The sequence below is a fragment of the Vombatus ursinus genome, unplaced genomic scaffold (assembly GCF_900497805.2).
Source record: "Vombatus ursinus unplaced genomic scaffold, bare-nosed wombat genome assembly UNPS02014789.1, whole genome shotgun sequence".
Classification (NCBI taxonomy): Eukaryota; Metazoa; Chordata; class Mammalia; order Diprotodontia; family Vombatidae; genus Vombatus; species Vombatus ursinus.
Window position 1 is genome coordinate 23,208,795 of NW_020954567.1, and position 18,993 is coordinate 23,227,787.

General features: G+C 42.5%; 2 protein-coding genes across 3 annotated transcripts in view; one reads left to right on the forward strand and one right to left on the reverse strand.

The window, feature by feature from the left end:
* The window catches only part of LAMC2 (laminin subunit gamma 2), an 82,070-nt gene extending 79,808 nt beyond the window's left edge, over nucleotides 1-2,262 (forward strand). The window contains exon 24 of the mRNA XM_027868585.1: nucleotides 1,675-2,262. Coding sequence (XP_027724386.1) covers nucleotides 1,675-1,928 — 254 coding nt within the window. The 3' untranslated portion in view covers nucleotides 1,929-2,262. The remainder of the gene's footprint in view (nucleotides 1-1,674) is intronic.
* Nucleotides 2,263-9,441: 7,179 nt separating this feature from the next.
* Nucleotides 9,442-18,993, reverse strand: part of NMNAT2 (nicotinamide nucleotide adenylyltransferase 2) — a 191,817-nt gene continuing 182,265 nt past the window's right edge. For both annotated transcript variants that reach the window (XM_027868532.1, XM_027868533.1), the window contains 3 exons: nucleotides 13,640-13,741; nucleotides 13,439-13,506; nucleotides 9,442-10,634 (listed from right to left, as the gene is read on the reverse strand). In XM_027868532.1, coding sequence (XP_027724333.1) covers nucleotides 10,532-10,634; nucleotides 13,439-13,506; nucleotides 13,640-13,741 — 273 coding nt within the window. In that variant the 3' untranslated portion in view covers nucleotides 9,442-10,531. The remainder of the gene's footprint in view (nucleotides 10,635-13,438; nucleotides 13,507-13,639; nucleotides 13,742-18,993) is intronic.

Sequence of the window (18,993 nt, forward strand, 5' to 3'; positions counted from 1 at the left end):
GTGGATAGCATATCAAGCCTGGAGTCAGAAAGACCTGAGTTCAAACTCAGCCTTAGACACTTAGTAGCTTTGTGACCTTGGGCAAGTCACTTAACCCTGTTTGCCTCAGTTGCCTCATCTGTAAAATGAGGAAATGACAAACCACTCCAGTATCTTTGCCAAGAAAACCCCAAATGTGCATGACTGAAAATGACTGCACAATAACAACAAAACTTGAGGTCAAGCAGCTAGGTCCAGCTGCCAGTTGTGAAGTAGACATCCTTACTTGTTGGCTAAGTACTGGCAGCTGGAGAAGCTACAGAGCACATCAGAGGCAAGGGCGTCAGCCTGGTGGAGGAAGCCAGTTACTGGGTTCCCATAGAGATTGCACAAAGGCATAATCTAACGCTCAGGATGTTTTTGGGAACCAGCAGATCAGACTGAAGGAGGAAAGGAAGGTTGGTCTTGACAACGTCCAAGGTGAGTTGAGGCTCAAAGAGAAAAGTCAGGATGGGCACGGATTGTACAAACTTGACCTTGGGCAAATAATTTAACCCTCCTGGGTCTCAGTTTCCTCGTCTATAACATGAGGAGTGGTTGGACTGAATGGCCTTACAGCTCTAGATATATGATCCTAGATGGTTTGGGGTATTGGTTCTATGAGGTAATAGTTTTAAGCAATGTCTGGGTTTTGATGGGCGTGTCTGAACCTCCCATCCCAGCCCAATCTGTCTCCAAAAGGGGCTATCCAAGCCAGGCTATCTTGAAGTTCCAGACTTTAGAAAGTTTGGTGTCCCATTGGTCTCAAGAACATGATGGACAACATGGATTGTTGTTTGTCCTTCGTTCCTGAAGAGGACCATGACATCAGAAAGGAGATGTCATGACTTGCAAGTGAATTGGATTTAAGTGGGGAGGGAGGCTGTGCAAAGTCACCAGTGTCACTCTTTCCTCCGGGGCCATCTGGGTCCGGTGGCAAGATACAGATCAGGATGACTGGACATGGCCCTGGATGCAGTGGGAGGCCTTAGCCTTTTTGAGTTGAGGTCTTTCCCAGGTCTCAGTTTGCCTGAGGCAACACCAATTTTGTGATGCCTAAATGAGGCAAAGAATGAGCTCTTTTACCTAGTAAAAAATAAAATAAAATCTGTCTGGGAGGGGAAGACCCTCAGAGTTTCTGGACAAAACAGAAACAATTGCTGTTTACACTCACCCTGAAACACCAGAATCCAAACATTGACCAAGTGAAGCTTGGGCTGGGACCCATTGGCCAATCAATGAGAGCCAGAGTGATTTGGATTTAAGGTATGGTTCATAAGAAAGAAATCTATCCATAAACCCCAAGATAGGTTTCAGTGGTCAAAATTTATATTCCTTTGGGCAGAGCATCTGCAAGTAAGGGTATGATTCCCTATGTAGACAGAAGGAGAGGATGGAGAGGAGAGAAGGAAGGAGAGGAGGGATAGCAGGGAGGGAGGGAAACAAAGGAGGGAGGGAAGAAAGGAAGAAGGGAAGAAGGAAGGAAGGAAAGAGCTACATTGCCCAACTGGAACTGGCCAATTGGGTCCCCAGTGGGGCAACTGCTACTACTCACATGGAAAGAAAAGAGTGGAAGATAAAAAAGGCCCCGTGTGTATTTAGAGAAGTCTGGCTGTAGAATTTCCTTGTTGACTCATTTCCTGTTCCCTGAAATAGATCAGCCTGGCAGTGTGGATGAAGAAGGGTTAATCTTACTAGAACAGAACTTCAGCAAAGCCAGAAACCAGATCAACACCCAGCTTCGGCCCTTGATGCTGGAACTGGAGGATAGAGTTCGTCAACAGCAAGTCCACCTTCGATTCCTGGAGGCAAACATCGATGGGATCCTGGCTGATGTCAAGAACTTGGAGGACATTCGCAACAACCTGCCTCCCGGTTGCTACAATACACAGGCTCTTGAGCAGCAGTGAAGCCGTCCCAGAGATTTCTCCTTCTTGTTTCTCAGGTCACAGACCCCAGAGTTCAAGGCACAGCACTGGTAAGGGTGGGGGTGGGAGAGGCACCATTGGACTCAACTGAACCGGACTTGCTCAAATCAACTGACCCTGATCCCAGTGCTGTGACTAGACCCAGCCAGAGGTCTGGCTGTATGTGTGTGATCCTATGTGTTTCATCGTGTTGGGTAATGAATCGAATGGCATTACATCAGGAGACTGACTGAGCAGCCAGGACCTCAGTATAGTTTTGGGGGGAGGATTAGCACATGGTAAAATGGCCAAATCAAAACAGCAGAGCGGGGGGGGGGGGGGGGGCAAATCAGGCTTTGCCTAAGGGCAAAAATATCTGCAGGGAGAGGGGCCCCAATTCACCATGATTAGCATTCTTGGATCTTGCTTTGGCCCATCCAGTCACCATCCCCAGGGGTCTATCTTACGGTGCTTTTCTCCTGGGTCCTAGGTCTAGTGAAAGCCCGATCTTCTCTTCCTGTGGCAGGCCTGAATCAGCTGTCTGACTGACTCTTGTGCCACTGTTCCCTCACGCCTAATTCTTTTTGCCCCAGGTGACAAAATGTCTAGTTTTAGCTCTACAGAAAAGTCTTAAACTCGAGAGTACATTCATGAGACATGCTTGAAAACATAATCATGCTTAGATTCAACTAATTCTCTGAACCTTGTGGAAAAAAAGAGAATTCTCCAAGTTTACCTAGCCTTTCCTCCAAATTCACTCTAGTATCAGAAGAGGAAATGAAACCCAATGAAATACTGTTACCTCTTGGCAAAACTTTTACCCTTTGGTACTTTTGCCTCTCACCTCCTCATAAAGATAGCACTTACACCCATTTCTAAGCCAGATGAGTAGAAGTAACAAAAGGACACGAGGGAAAATTGGCACAGCAAACCCTGAGGTTGCTTACATTCTGGTGGCATTCAGGGCCCTACTATTTGGTGATCCTGTTGCCTCAGGGGGGTCTCCAGCCTCGGGGGGGTCAGTAGCCTTTACCCTCCTGTCTAATGATACAGACTGCATTTCGCTAGCTATTAAAGAAACAGCGAAGGGAAACTATGTGGTTTCAAACTGATAAAATATGTAGCTTGAATGTTGAGAGAGATGAACCTTATCTAGAGAATCAAGTTATCTTTCCTTTAACCTGCCTTTTAATATCCCAGACTTCAATGGGTATTTTGTGGGCCTCCTTTCCTCAATATACCAAAGGATGCTCCCTCCTTAGCCTGAGCTGAGTAGAAGATCTTGTCTGTCCTAAACAGTGTTTGGTGGAGTACCTACCTGAATGTACCTCTGCCTCAAGCTTGAAAGACCATTGGTGCTGCCTTTCCTCTTCCCACCATGTTTTTTCCCCTTCACTTTTAATGGACATATTTTTAAATAAAGAGGTATTGAATAAGCTGCCTATTGTTAGTTCCTGATTTATAGATGAATAAACTCTCAACTACAGATGCAAGAATTTAAGAACTAGAAACCACTTCTGCAGGAAATATTAGAGGGGTCTTTTGGTTGACACCTCTGGTCCTAGCTCCTGAATCTGTCATGTGGATTCTCTCCCAATTGGAAAGGAATTTTGCTGGATTTAACTATTGCTGTCTGAGATTTCTTGTAATGGAATGACAGAGTTTTGTTTCTAAGGCAAACTAATCACCTCTCCAGGCCTTTTCAAGGGAACTATTTCCTAAAGAGGTTAGTAATTAACATGTATGATTTCTTGAGTTTTGGAACAAGATCAAAGCAGAATCTCTGGTGTCTGCAGGGTGTCATGCATTTTGGGGAATGGGTTTTCTATGATATTAATTATGAATATGCCCTTGGGCTGAGTAATTGGGAGAAAGAATATGATGACATAGACCAGACACTGATGAATGATACTTTTGACCATTGTACTTTGTCTGGGGTGAAAGCGAATTTGGAAATCTCATTTTACAATAAACATTATAGAGCACTCTAAAGTTTACAAAGCACTTTATGTACATTATCTCATTTGAGCCTAACAATAACCTTGTGAGGTAGGTATGACAAACGGAATTCCCATTTTGTAGTTGAGGAAACTGAGGGTCAGAGAAGTTAAGTGATTTGTCCATGGCTATACTGCTATTAAGAGTCAGAGGAAGGATGTGAACTCAGATTTTCCTGACTCCAAGTCCAACATTCTCTATTTGCTATGCCAAACTACTTCTAATGTTTATTTTAGATTATATAGAAGTCATATTCTTTTATGTTTACTTGGATTAGTATGTAATGATCTGAGACTTGGGACTGAGCTAGCATACCCAAAGTATGGTTCCAGATTTGTTCACTTTTTTGTTCTAATACATCTCTGTGAGATATGGAATATCTTGTAGTTGTTGTTTGTCCTTCATTCTTGAAGAGGACCATCAATATCTAGCTGATATTCCATTATAGGTCATCTTTTTTTTACTTATAAAGCTTTCTAGTGAGAGAGGAAGAAAAGAAAAGTCAACAAATCACGACTTTTCCTGAACAGACATGTTACTTGAATCCCAGGATGTGGTTTCTTTTCATTTCTCTTAGAAGATGTGAAGAAAGGATAAAAAGAAGTCGAATGGGACATAACCTAGTCTCATGTTTGCAGCAAGTGTCAAATAGCATGAATGTGCTTCCTATGCCTTTTGCTAATTCTTGGTATAGTACTGGAAATGGTATGGAATTCTTTGTGACTCTGTTTTTTTCACCTGTAAAGTAGAGAATATTTCTCTAAAGGTTGGGCTCATGCTTTCCTCCTAGTTAACAGGTGGTTATATAGTCTCTCAATAAGCAACTCAACTCCTCAAGCTAATTATAAAAGTAGAAATAACTACATACCATAGTTAATATCCATCAATTGGCTAAGATTCTATCAAGAATCATATCAAGAAATTAGGGGCAGCTAGGTGGTGCAATGGATAGAGCACTGGCCCTGAAGTCAGGAGGACCTGAGTTCAAATCCGGCCTCAGACCAAACACTTGACACGTACTAGCTGTGTGACCTTGGGCAAGTCACTTAACCCCAATTGCGTTACCAAAAAAAAAAAAAAAGAATCAGCAAATTAGTAGATTGTCTCAAAGATGATTTGACACTCTTTCCTCATTATATGCTCAAAAATCAACATTTAGCTTTGGGAACAAAAGAGTAAATAGTATAATTTATAGATTTGAAGGCTTATCAAACACAATTTTGATGTGCCAATAGCCCCTACTGAAGATAGAGGCTATTGGCTAAATAAACAAACCATTAGTTTGAGAACAGGAGCATCACAGAAATCAATGACTCATTATATTATTCATCATTGATGGACATTACCTATCATGGACACACTAATATAACACGTTAAAATGAGCTAATCATGATGTTAATTAAAGTGGCCTGCTTAAGAATCAAAACAGTAACATCAGAATGGTTGTTCTGATCCTAATTGAATAATGCTAACTCTGATCAAGTGGCCGAGGCCATTGTCATCTGGCTAAAAGAACTGCCAACTTCTGGTCCAAAATTTGGCCTTTAGTTAGCATATATATGATATAAAATCAAAATGTGAGTTGATATCCACAATGGAGAAGATTAATTATTAAATAGAATCATTTTGTTTATTTCTGTCCCAAAGGTATTAAAATGAAATATAAAGCCTTGATTGGGGTGGTTATTGTATTTTAGTGAAGCTTAAAAGTTTTTGATTATCATAAGTCTTACATTTCACACAATGGAGGCAAGCTTAGCCAGCACTCTCCTACTCGGATAGCTTTAATCATATATCTCATCATAGATAATGAGCATTGCAAATGGAAGTGTAACCAGATCCGTAACTCATACATTTGCTAGTTATCTCTCCCTCATATGGACTTTAGTCCTCAGCACGTTGCCAGGCATATGTGTTTGTTGATTGGTGGGTGTTAACAGAGGGCAAAACAATATAAACACTGCCCATGATAGACATGTATTATACACTTGTGTGTAGATTAATACAAATGTGTATTGTGCCAGCAATTGGATTTGGCCAGGAAAATTGCTTTAGGTATATTTTATATCTGTTAGTCCCTATAAAGTAAAAACTCAAGGAGAAACAACCACTTCTCTTACTCAGTGGTCTCAAACTTAGTGAATGTTCAAGTTTATTGTTCTAATCTACAGCTACTGCCTAAAACTTTGTTTCCCTATACACAGATTTATTTTGATGTAATATTCCTTTAAATAAAGTGCAAAGAGGGCCCTTCAAGCAGCCCAATGCAGTCTACTAAGGCATCGTCTAAAACATGGTCCAACTCCTTGAGCAGAAGTGAAACAAGAAACCAATAGCATCATCTGGTTTATTATAGAATTGAAACATTTTGCTGATAAAACTTTAGTCTGTGACCATCTTTAGCAACAATATTTTACTCAAAATATTTCACTGTGAAATGATCTCACAACTTGAATGCCATTTTTTTTTTAAATGAATTGGTTTCAGGAAAGCAAATCTTACTGTTAACATGGCAGCTTCAGTGATCAACATGTAAACTGAAGAAATTCCTTCCCTCCTTGTACCAAAACTAGAGACTTTTAAAACTTAACCACATTGTGGGCTCTGTGATTTAGGCTGAAGAATGCGGAAGGACTGAACTGCAGCTCATTTCTAACCAACCAGAAAATATTCATAGGCCCCTCTAAACTTACGCTACAAAGAAACTACGTGGTGGAGTTTTACTGTGCAGCTATATGAAGATGTCAATAAGATGAGTCATAGTGTATTCATAATCATTACCACAATGCTATGTTCCTAAGGCATGCTGTCCTAAATTAGATGAACTACAAAACTGGTCATTACTCCCATGCTTCCAAATACAGCCAACTGGTCTACCCAATTATTTTCCTATTACTCTCTTATTAGAGAAAATCAAATACTGGGTTCTATTTTCTTAGTCTCATGAAAGTGTGTGTGTGTATGCACACACACACATTGTATGTGCATGTGTGAAGGATGAAGGGTAAGTTCAGGTTGTTAGAATAAGCAGATTTTCCATTGTATTCTCCACCTTTTGCTGCCATCTAGGAATTGAGAAGTACAATTGATTCTCTATTTATTCCTACCAGGAAGTACCTCTGCTATTTCTTTGAAATAGCTCAAGGATGAGACCAGAGCACAATGGTGAATGGTTGGAAATGCACACAGCAGTATATGCTGCTTGTCTAGAAGAGACTAGCTTGGAATTATCAGGCACTGTACAAATAGAGAAATTCCTTTTCCGTGTCCCTAATGGACTCCCATGAACAATTTGAGCGATGAGATCTCAGAGGTTACCTGAGGAGCACTGAGGTACCAATTAGCAGCACGAATCCCCTAAGGAGATCTTTTGTGAGGAGGGAGGTGTGGTTTTGTCCTCATCTGCTCTATCAGCGACTTTCATTTTTTGAGGAAAAGAAGAGAGAAGGTGACCTTATCTAATGGCAATTTCCTGTTTGTTGGCAAGAAATGAGGCTGTAGACCCCCTGTGACATTGCCATTTCAACTCCCACCTTTGTCATAAAGTCACCAGGTCCCACCACAGAAGTCATGTTCCCCAGGCAAGCTGAGGAAGTGAAGATTACTGGTATCATGGACCAGGTTCATGTGGCCTGGTGGTCCTTCTCTTGACTGCCAGGCCTTACCAAGGACTCTAAAACCTCTCCTCAGCATTGACTGTGACTGGCTCCTAGCAACAAAGTCCCATTGTGAGACAAGAGTAATGTTGTTATCATTCTTAGTGAATAAGGAGCTTGATATTGGGAACTAGGAAAGGGATAGGGAGGAGAAGGTTGTGGTTCTGTGCTAATGGGAGCTTCACATTTTTCTTTGATAAACTTCTGGTGATGGTAAGAGAGTTCTTTTCAACTTGCTGTCTCCTCCTTCCATCCCACAGTCAGGTAGGACCTGACCCTTTATTTTCTAGAACTCCGCTTGGTCTATTTCTTCCATCTCCAACATGCCTTCATGTTTACTCTGCACCAACCAGCCCAGACCCATCATAGCTCCTTAATGAGAGGAAGGAATGGTAAATGGGGTTTGGGCTCTGCCTGAGACCTGCAGCATAGTACAGTGGAAAAAACACTATCTATAAAGTTATGTTGAACCTGGGTTCAAATCCCACTGCTCATACTTCTTTCTCTCACGATCCTGGGCAAATTACTTAAATTTCCTGGGTCTCAGTTTCCTCATCTGAAAGATGAAGAAATTTGGCTATATAGCCATTGAGGTCCTTTCTGGCTCTATACCTATAATCCTAGGAGCTTAAAAGATAGAAAAGGTACCTATTCCATCATGGAACTGCCCCACATAGCTCATAGCTAAGCCTTAAGTACTTTTGTTCCCAGTGATGGGCCCTCACCATCTTCCCTTAGTCTATTTATAATCAAGAAATCTTTGCTGGTTAGACTCTCCACATTCCCCTGGTATCCAGCCTCATTTCTTTTGTGGCTCTACATTACTTCTGAATGTAGTACCTTGCCACATCTGTTTCTACTCTCTCTTCTGAGTATTTACTGACTGTTGTCTTTCTCTTTTCCCAAGCTAGAACTTAATCAGGTTAACTTGTACTAGATAATCTTTAAGGTTCTTTCTGCCTTCACAATTCTGCCTTATGCCCCAATGTACTTGTGGGATAGAGGATGAAACTTTCTTTCTCACTTTCTGTAACTTTTTATCTTTGTCCAACTGAGTTTGTGACCCCTACTCCCAACCCCACGTCCCATAAGAAAACTGGCCTGAAATCTTCTCAATTATAGTCACAAATGTGAAAGTTTGTACCCAAGAAGACATATTCATTGGCAGACTAATTGTTCTTGGATTTCACTCTCTCCCAGACTCACAAGAGTCATCATTGCCATGGAATTTTGATAAAAAGGCTCCATTGTTCTAAGACCCTTTTTCAAAGTCGATCAGAATTGCCCAAGATAGGAAATCAAGTGAGAGGCATGGACAGTCACTGGGAACCACCCATCCTGGCTCCCTAGGCAGACTACATGACTTTGGAAGCCAGCATTGGGTCCCTGGAGCCCCTTCAAGGGTGAACAGTAGAAAGGAAACGGAAGAGGCAACTTGAATCCATGCATCTAAATAGGTTTCCTGAAGGCTCAGTGCTTCCATGGAGAGTCCCATTATGTGAATACATGTTCCTATTAAGGCATTTTTAATCAGATGACAAGTGACATTTCTTAATTTCCCTGGAAGTCTTTATCCTAGCCTTACAGAAACACTGGGATACTACTTCTACCCCCCCAAAAAAGTTTAACCCTGGATATCCCAACTGGGATAAGTTAGTACATTGGGGTCACTGTGATCAGGATTCTTTGTTTTTTTTTTTCAAGATCATGAGATAATGTGAACGGGTTGTGATTCTGCATTAGTGAAGGGGGTGCCCACATCACTGAGCTTACAGATTCATTATCTGAGTATCTTACACACAGAGGAATGGATTATAGGATTAGCAGACATGGGCCATAGAAAAACCATATTCTCAAGGATATCCAAGGCTGGATGACCACTTAGCTTATTTATTTTAGAAATTGCTGCATTATTAGGATTTCACCTGGCATAAGTTATCCAGGTGTATGCCTAAGTTTGGTGTAGAAGGGCTTAGTACGATGAGTGAAGGAGGTGGGTACTCTACAAACACTTTTTGACTGACAGTCCCCACCCTTCCCACTAGTTCTAGCTCAATTATAAACCAAATGCTTTATGGTTGGGCCTTCCAAAATGTGTAAGGACTGGCTTTGTCTAAACCAGAGGTTAAGCCATTATTCAGTTTTGGAGCAGGAAAACCATCTCCTGAAACCAAAACCTGAAGAAATAGGTTCAAAGTCCTGGGGAAAACTCATTCCCAGACTTACAATTGTAGAAATTTTCTGTCTCCTGGGATTTCAAACCCAAGTGGTTCACTCTTGGCCAAAAAAAGAGTGTTCCACCTCATTGTTTGAGGTTCATATTTGGGGTGTCCTTCAAGGGCTGGGCTCCCCCAATAAGAGAGCCAAGGCTGAATGCAGTAGCACATCAGAACAGAAGGAATGCTAAAGGAATGTATGTGGAGATTAACCAAAAAGAACCATAGACACCCATTTCATCCAAGGTCCATGAGAAGTGAAAAAAAAAAAAAAGGCCAGCCCTTTGTGACAAAGGGCATGCTAGGAGGGCGAGTGCCAGAGCCACCACCCTAGAGCATGCTGGGAAGGTGGGCACCAGAGCTGCCTCCCTAGAGCATGCTGGGAAACGGACATCAATATACCTCTATGGGCTGCACTTTCCCCTCCCCAACCCAGGAGAACAAGCAGAAAGGCTGTCCAAAGACGACTGTAGAAAGGGGTTCCGTGTACCAAGTGCCATGGTTCTTGGGACAGCCCTGTCCTGTGGGGTATTACAGTCAGCAAGTGAGGAGGACAGACTGATGTGGGAGACAGTGAGAGAAAGACAAAAAGGGAGGAGAGAGAAATAGATGGACAGACAAACAGACCAGGAAAAGAGTGATGGAGAAGAGGAGGAGAGTGAAGCACAAGGACTGAATTGCTGCAGAGTGACAGGGTGAGGGGCACAAAAGGAGGTGGGGGCAAGAACAATGGTGCCTATCCAGAGGCGTTGATATACAGCTGGCTCTTGAGGATGTAGTCAATGACGGGCTGGGTTAGGTAATCCACAACGTGTCCATCCCCATGCTGCAGGGCCAGTCTGTGGGAAATAAGAAAACAGACTGAGTCAGAACCTCTTAAAGTAGTCTGGGTGATGGAGGTGGGGAGAGTGGAGAAGGATGACGAGAAGGTAAGGTCACAGGGGGAGAGAAGACAAAGAGCCCAGGAGGGTCAGCGTAGCAGCTGGCCTCCAGCTGGCCTTCCAAACAGTTGGGCAGAGTAAGCGGTTGCCTGAGTCATAAGATTTCAGCTCTGCCTCCAAACAGCTCTTTCACCCAAGTGCAACCAGGGCTTAAAATTGAAATTCCAGCATTAAAAACTCATTCCTTTGGGTTCCTCTCCCTGTCTGATCTTTTTTGGAAAGCAAATACTCCTGGGAGAATTAACAAATTAAACTAATTCGCCATGAATTATTAAAATCTTATTAGATTTCTTTTCTTCCGACTTGAGTGATAGAGTAGCAGTAAGAACTTTGAGCTCCTATGGAGGGCAGGGAGAGTATTGAGGGAGAAGGGCATAGAAAGAAGCTGAGGGAATGGGAGGTCAAATGTCACACTTCACATATTTTACAATTTTGTTTAGCTGACACTAGTTGGTTTCACTTTGAATTTCCTCACATGATGATCTGTATTGGATTCCCAAAGGGAAATCAGAGAATCATTGAATTCTAGAGCTGGGAGGGATTTCGATGACTCTAATTCATTCTCACATTTTTTTCTCTCTGTCGCTATCTGTCTCTTCCTCTCTCTCCCTCCTTCCCTTCCTCCCTCCTTCTCTCTCTCTGTCCTTCCATTTCTCTTTTCCCCTCTCCCTCCCTCTCTGTCTCTGTTTTCTTTTCTCTCTTCCCTATCTGTCCCCTCCTCTTCTCTTCTTTACTCTCCTCCCTCTCTCCTCTTCATTTCTGTCTTCTCTCTTTCTCCTCTGTTTCTCTCTCCTCTCTCACTCTCTGTCTTTTCTCCCCCCTCTCTCCCCTCCTATCTCTCTTCTCTTCTTTCCTCTCCCTTTCTCTGTCTCTCTCTCTCCTCTCTGTCTTCGCCCCTTTCCTCTCCCTCTCTCTCGATGACTTGGGAATCTAAGATATAGCAAATTCTAATTGCAGGTAGTTATTTACATCCCCAGTGTAAGTGCTCTGCAGTGCAATCAGAGAAGCGTCAGGCTAACCAGTTCAGGTACATGGTCACTAGAAAGACTCACTGGAGCTTATCATCACAGACCATCTCCTGTAGCAACCTTCTCGTGCTTCAATTGGTCCTCACGTCCTCCCCCATAGCAACAAATCAATACAGACTTTACCAAATGACCTGTTCCATGTGTACATACACAAACTGGACAGACTGTCCTGAGACTGACCTGAGTGACTAGGATCCCAGGAATGCACACAACTCATACAAATGGAAAAGCAGGAAGGGAACCCTAGACAACCCTGGGTCAAGAAGGTTCCCGTGATCCCAGCTTGAAGTAAATATAATACCTCTCAGACATACTTCAAAGCCTAAGGCAGCATGCCAGAATGAGTGACCTGGACACTCCACACATCTTTAGCAAAGGTATGCACCTTCAGGTGGTTTTTCTTCACTGGCTGATGATTAGTTTGCATGGGAGAGAAATGGTCAATGGGTTTCTGTCCTTCCTGCACTTGTTGGGGGGATATTCAGAATTTGGCTTTACTTTGCAGTACAGAAATCATTTGGAGCCATTTTAAGAAAAAAATCATGGATTTCCCTTCTGCGTTTAAGGTTTGCTCATCACAACAATTTTGTGAAGTAGTTAGTGCAAGCATTAACATCCTTGTTGTACTGATGAGGAAACAGGCTTTGAGCAGTTCAGAGATTTTCCTGTGACCATGTTGTTATTGTTCAGTGATTTCAGTCATGCCTGACTCTTTGTGACCCCATTTTTTGGGTTTTCTTGGCAAAGATACTAGAGTGGTTTGCCACTTCCTTCTCTAGCTCATTTTATAGATGAGAAAACTGAGGCAATCAGGGTTAAGTGACTTGCCCAGAATCACACAGCAAGTAAGTCTCTGAGGCCATATTTGAACTCACAAAGATGAGTCTTCCTGACTCCAGGCCAGGCTCTCTATGACCATACAAACAGTCGATGCCTGAGGCAGATTTGGTACCCACATTTCTGGGCCCCAAGTCCCTCATTCTATCCATTATGAAACACTGTCTCCTGATAGAATGCAGGGTCAGGTGGAGTCAAGGGTTCTGTAAGAGAATCAACCCTAAATGGTTCAGGATTCCAGGGGTCCTCTCAGAGCTCTGCCTGAGGCAGACTCTGCTTTACTGTGGCGGGCAGGGGAAGGAGGGAGGAAATACTAGTGTTAATATAAACCACCAGACTTCCACGATCTGAACGGACTTAGCATGATCTAGTACTGTTAACACTGGCACTTTTTAGATCAAGTGAGGCTCTTGAGAGGTCACGCAGTAGATTCCTCACCTGCAGGGCAGAGGAATTACCCCAAGTCTACTAACGGATAATGTGTTTGGGAAGCATAAATGATGAGGTCAAATGAATGATGACAAGATAGGAGGTTGGACATAAGGATTCCGCCTGCCTGCCTGAGACAGGTCATCCTTTCCTCCCTTAGATGGGGGGCATGTGGAGTTGGCTGCAGAGAAGTTTCTTCAGTCACTAGGATTAGAGCTATAGGGTACCTTAAAGGTCATTTAGTTCACTCTATTTATTTTACAGATGAAGAAACTGAGGCCCAGAAAGATGCTCAAGTAACCTGTTCAAGGTCACACAGGTATTAAGTAGCAGAGCTGAGATGTGAACCCAGATCCTCTGGACTCCAAATTCAGCAATCTCATCATTGTGCCAAACAGTCATACTTACCTGCTCTTAGTGGAACTGACAATGGACATGGGATGGTTGATGTCATCCTTCACCACTAGGATGTTGTTCTGGGAATAGAGAAGAGAAAGTGGGTTGCTGACCACTTGGCCCAAGTACCTCCAGCTTCCCTACCCTTTCTGAGCTCCAGGATATTGGGAAGATGAACATTTACATTGGTCTGTCCTCATTAAGAAGACTCACCTTGTACTTGCGGAGTATTGAGGAATGGTTCATGATTTGGTCTGTATCTGCGGCATCCCGAGGTACCACCACAATTCCAAAGTCACCAACAATCACCTCCATCTGAAGCAATACAAGGAGGGAAGGAGTGAGGGGGGGAAGGAAGAAAAGAAGGAGAAAATGAAGGAAGGAAGGAAGGAAAGAAGAAGGAAATGAAGGAAAGAAGAAGAAAAGGAAAGAAGAGAGGGAGGGAGGGAAGGAAAAAAGAAAGAAAGAAAGGAGGGAGGGAGAAGGAAGGAAAGAAGCATTTTTTCTATTTTTACTTTTTAATTCATTTTTATTTTATTTTCAGTTCTAAATTCTTTCTTGTTCCCTCCCCTCTCCCATTAAGAATGCAAGAAAGACAAAACCCATTACAAATATGTATAGTTATGCCAAACAAATTTCCTCATTAGCCATGTTCAAATAAATAAATGAATAAATAAATAAATAAATAAATAAAAACAAGTAAGCAAATAAATAAAGAGCCAGGTGAAAATATGCTTTAATCTGCATCCTGAGTCCATCAGCTCTCTATCTGGAGATGGATAACATGAAAGAAGCATTCACTAAGTGCCTACTATGTTCCAGGCACTGTGCTTTACAAATGTTATTTTACTCATTTTATAGTTAAGGAAAATGAGCACTCAGGAGAGGAAGAATGCCTCCTCATTCCCATGCCATCTCCAGGTGGGGTAATACTCTCATTGGACCACAGGAACATAGAGTTAGTGCTAGAAAAGACTTTAATGGTCATCTAGTAGTCCCACTCATTCATTTCAGAGCAAAGGAAGCTGATGCTCACAGAAGTTGTGACTAGCTCAGGGTCACATAGGAAGGGAGTGGCAGAGCTAGGATTTGAACCCAGCTCTAGGAGTAAAAGCAGTGACTTGCTTGAGCTCTCCCCTAAACCCCTCCTAATACCTGTAAAAAATGGCCCTAAACAAATTCTCGAGCAGCAGAACCCACAAAAAGACAGAGTGAAACAAATTTCCAGCCCAAGACAACCTGGAAGGTTGATTGGAAAGGTTTATTGTGCTGGACTGGGAGAGGAGCGAAGTTCAGCATGGGCCAAACAAATAAAGATAGGGCCTCAGCGAACTTGGAGCAGGCCTCAGGGGGACTGAATCAAGGGAACCTGTGATGGTTTCCAGATTTCTCAACCCACAAATGCCAAAGACAACTTAGAAGATCAGTAGGAAAGGTCTGTGGCCATGGTGAGAGAGGAGCCTGGTCCAGCCCCAGTCCAAGTGTAGTCCTTAGGTGGCATCTGCTTCTGGAGCTCTGGGCCCACAGATGGAGGGGGGCATCAAGCAGCTGATCAGTGGGGGATTGCAGGGATCTCTTTGCTGGCGCTGAGGCAGGATTCTCTTGCTTTGCCGTGCTTGGATGTGGATCGCAGTTCTGGGTGGCGGTCCTGGGGTGAGGAGGAGTGCTGGCATGGTGGAGCTTGTGGTGGAATGGAGAGGGAACACTCCTCACAGTTCCAAGGCAGAAAAAAGTGTTCATGGTCTCTCATAGACCAGAGCACAGGCCAGGAAAGGAGTAAACACCTTGCCCTTGATCGTACCACCTTGGAAGAACTTAAAATTTACAGGTTCCTAGAAGTATCTCTGAAAACAGCTGCACCAAACCCCCAAAGCTTGTGACAGTACATTCTCCACACTGGAAACAGACCCCTACCTTAACAAAGAGTTTAAAACTCAAGTAATTGGTAGGAACATGAGCAAACTGCACAAAAAAAAAAAAGTCAGATCATAGAATCTTTCTTTGGTGACAAAGAAGATCAAACACACAACCAGAAGAAGACAATAAAGTCAAAGCTCCTACATCCAAAGCCTCCAAGAAAAATATGAATCAGTCCCAGACCATGGAAGAGCTCAAAAAGGATTTTGAGAAGCAAATAAAAGAAGTAGAGGAAAAACTGGAAAGAGAAATGAGAGTGATGAAAAAAAATCATGAACCCAGTTCTTTTGACTCCAAGGATGATGAAGAACCTTGAGATCATGCCACACCTAAGACTGGTGGAAGCATTTGGGGATGTTTAGCCAAAAGAAGATTTCTCTATATAAATAGTTGCCTGCTCACCCGGGCTGAGATCAGGGCACTGGTCCTAAGAAGACTAATCTAACTAATCTGAGTCTTCCATAAAATGGAGTAATGGGGTTGAGCAGAGTATGAGCAAGGGATCATTCACATCCCAAGATCTCTGACTCCCATGACTAGGAAGGCAACATGAGACAGAAGGAAAAAAAAACAAACAAACCAGGCTCTGGAGTTAGAAGATATAGGTTCATATTTTGACCCTGTGTGACCTTGGACTTAAACTCCATGTGCCTCAGTTTCCTCATCTGTAAAATGAGTAAAAAGGAAGATAAAATGGAGGAGTAGATAGTCCCTGAGTTCTCTTATAGTTTTAGGTCTCTGGTTTTTTGATTTTCCTTGTCAAGTCCATGAGGAGCACAGACACTCATTTGAGAGTCAGCTGTAGTAGGGAAACAGATCCAGGTGCCCTCAACAAGCAGAGGGTCACTATTCAGGGGCCATTTGCACAGAGGGTTGAATGGCTATCTACCCTGTGTTGGGGATCAAGTGGTATACTGTATGCAAAAGCACTTTGAAAAGTATAAATCATTATATAAATTTAATTCAATTCAATCCAATAAATACTTATTAAATCTCTACTATGTGCAAGGCATTGTGCCACATAATAATAATGGCTAACATTTACATAGCGCTTACTATGTGCCAGGCACTGTACTAAGAGCTTTACAGATGTTAGCTCGTTTGATCCTCACAACAACCCTGGGAGGTGGGTGCTATTACTATCCCCATTTTACAGATAAGAAAACTGAGGCAAACAGAGAGTTAAATGACTTGCCTAGGGTCACACAGCTACTTAGTGTCTGAGGCTGAACTCAGGTCTTCCTGACTCCAAGCCTAGAACTCTGTTCATTATGTCATCTAGCTTCCTACTTAGCGCCAGCACACATATCAGACAAAAATGAATCATTTCCTGTCCTCAAGGAACTTGCATGCTACTGGAGGGGACGAAACATCTGTAAAGAGGGGTAAAGACAAAGCAGATTCAAAGTAATGAAAGCTAATTTTAAGAGGGAGACACCTCCAAGGAGTCGGGGTTAGGGGCAGGTAAGGCTTTGTGTAGGAGGAAGTTAGGGACTCTCAGTGAGGGGTAGTATTCCAGATGTGTAAGGGGGTGCTAGTAATATGGAGATCACATCCATACATCATCTGCTCCAGCAATTGGCTAGTCTCCTCTGCAAATGGTGTCCCCCGACCTGCAAAGGAAACTCAAAGGTCACACAAAGAAGACGACAGAAGAAGGGAAAGAGGATCAGTCTCTAAAATGAGTGATTTTAAAATCATTCATAAAAAAGATAGATAGATAGATAGATAGATAGATAGATAGATAGATAGATAGATAAAATGAGGGGCTGGTACAAAGGGGACCAAAAGAGGCTTTGCGGGACCCCAACCACAACTGTTGAGGGAGCTCTCTCCATGAAGGACCTCCAGAGAGCTACTGCTAAGCCCTTCAGTGGCCCTACATGCTCTGTGTGACTGTGTGTCCACACATGACCATGTGCATAGGTGGGGACATGTGGGTGGGTGAAGGAAGAAAGGAAGGAAGGAAGGAGGATCTCTTATCAACCTTTACCTTTCATCTCATAGCTCTAGCAACCAAAGTAGGTAAGGGAAGTGTCACCTAGTTGTCCCAATTGTATCTCAACAATGTATAGACTTTTTTTTAAAGGCTTTAATTGATGTGTGACAAGCACTATGCTAAGCTGTTTGATGGATGAAACTGAACTGGAAAGAGTCTGAGGATAAAGAAGACATATTTTGCCTACAAAGCATACTGCCAACAGCAGTTATAGTAGGATCTGCGCAAAGTTGAGCTGGTTTTTTGTAACCGTATACATAAGGAATAATTTTGGAGTGGGGAGTGAATGTAGAGGATTGTAGAGAGGATTGGGGACATATCTACCTCTTCTCATTGTCCTGAATTTCAGGTGAAGAATGAATAAATGACAATGAACTTGAGTATGTGGAAAACATACATAAGTATATAATATATGTGTCTACATAATGTATTACACACACACACAACCCCAGGGAGCTTCCAGAGGAAACTTCTCTATTGTTTATCAATCGTTATTTAATCATTTCATTTGTGTCTCACTCTTTATGATCCCATTTAGGATTTTCTTGACAAAAATACTGGAGTGGTTTGCCATTTTCTTCTCTAGCTCATTTTACAGATGAGGAAACTGAGGCAAATGGGGTTAAGTGATTTGCCCAGGATTATGTAGCTAGTAAGTGTCTGAGAGCTAGATATGAATTCAGGGAAATGAGTTTTTCTGCTTCCAGGACTGTCACTCTATCCATTGTACCACCTAGCTGTCTCAATTGCATATCAATACTTTTTCTTGACTTACAGGCTTTTTAAAAAATAGTCCAGGGGCAGCTAGATGGCGCAGTGGATAGAGCACTGGCCCTGGATTCAGGAAGACCTGAGTTCAAATTTGACCTCAGATACTTGACACTCACTAGCTGTGTGACCCTGGGCAAGTCACTTAACCCCATTGTCGAGCCAAAAAAAAATAGTCCTTTATTGATATTTTTAATTTTTATGTCACCTGGATTGTCCCCTGGATACTTGCTCCTCCCATTCCCAGAGAGCCATCTCTTATTAAAAAAAAGGGGGGGGGGAAGAATAGAAAAAAAAATTCCATAAAGCTGATCAACACATCAAATAAATAAATAAATAAATAAATAAAATGAACAGACCCTGACCTTTGCAAAGGTACATGGGAGCTTCAACTCATAGTCTTATCCAGTTGCTTCAGGCAACTCATTAACCATAAGCAAAGTGCATGCAGGTGAGTTTACACATAAAGACAATGTGGTAAAATGGACAGAGTGCTGAGTTTGAGGTCAGAGAAACCTGGAATAAATCCTTCCTCTGATGCTTTCTAGATGCGTGATTCTGGGCAAGTCAGTTGCTAACTGTGTGCCTCCAGCTTGCTCCTTAGGACTTATCTACTAAGTCATAGGTGAGTTGCAATCTGCTTCACGGATGGAGTTTCCCACTGCAGACAACATCCCAGGTCTTTCTTGAATTGGAGTGTTGCTTGTTGTTGTTCAGTTTCAGTCGTGTCTGACTCTTCGTGATCCCATTTGGGGTTTTCTTGGCAAAGATACTGGAGTGGTTTGCCATTTCCTTCTCTAGTTCATTTTACAGATGAAGAAACTGAAGAAAACAAGGTTAAGTGATTTGCCCAAGGTCACACAGCTAGTGCGTGTGTATCTTC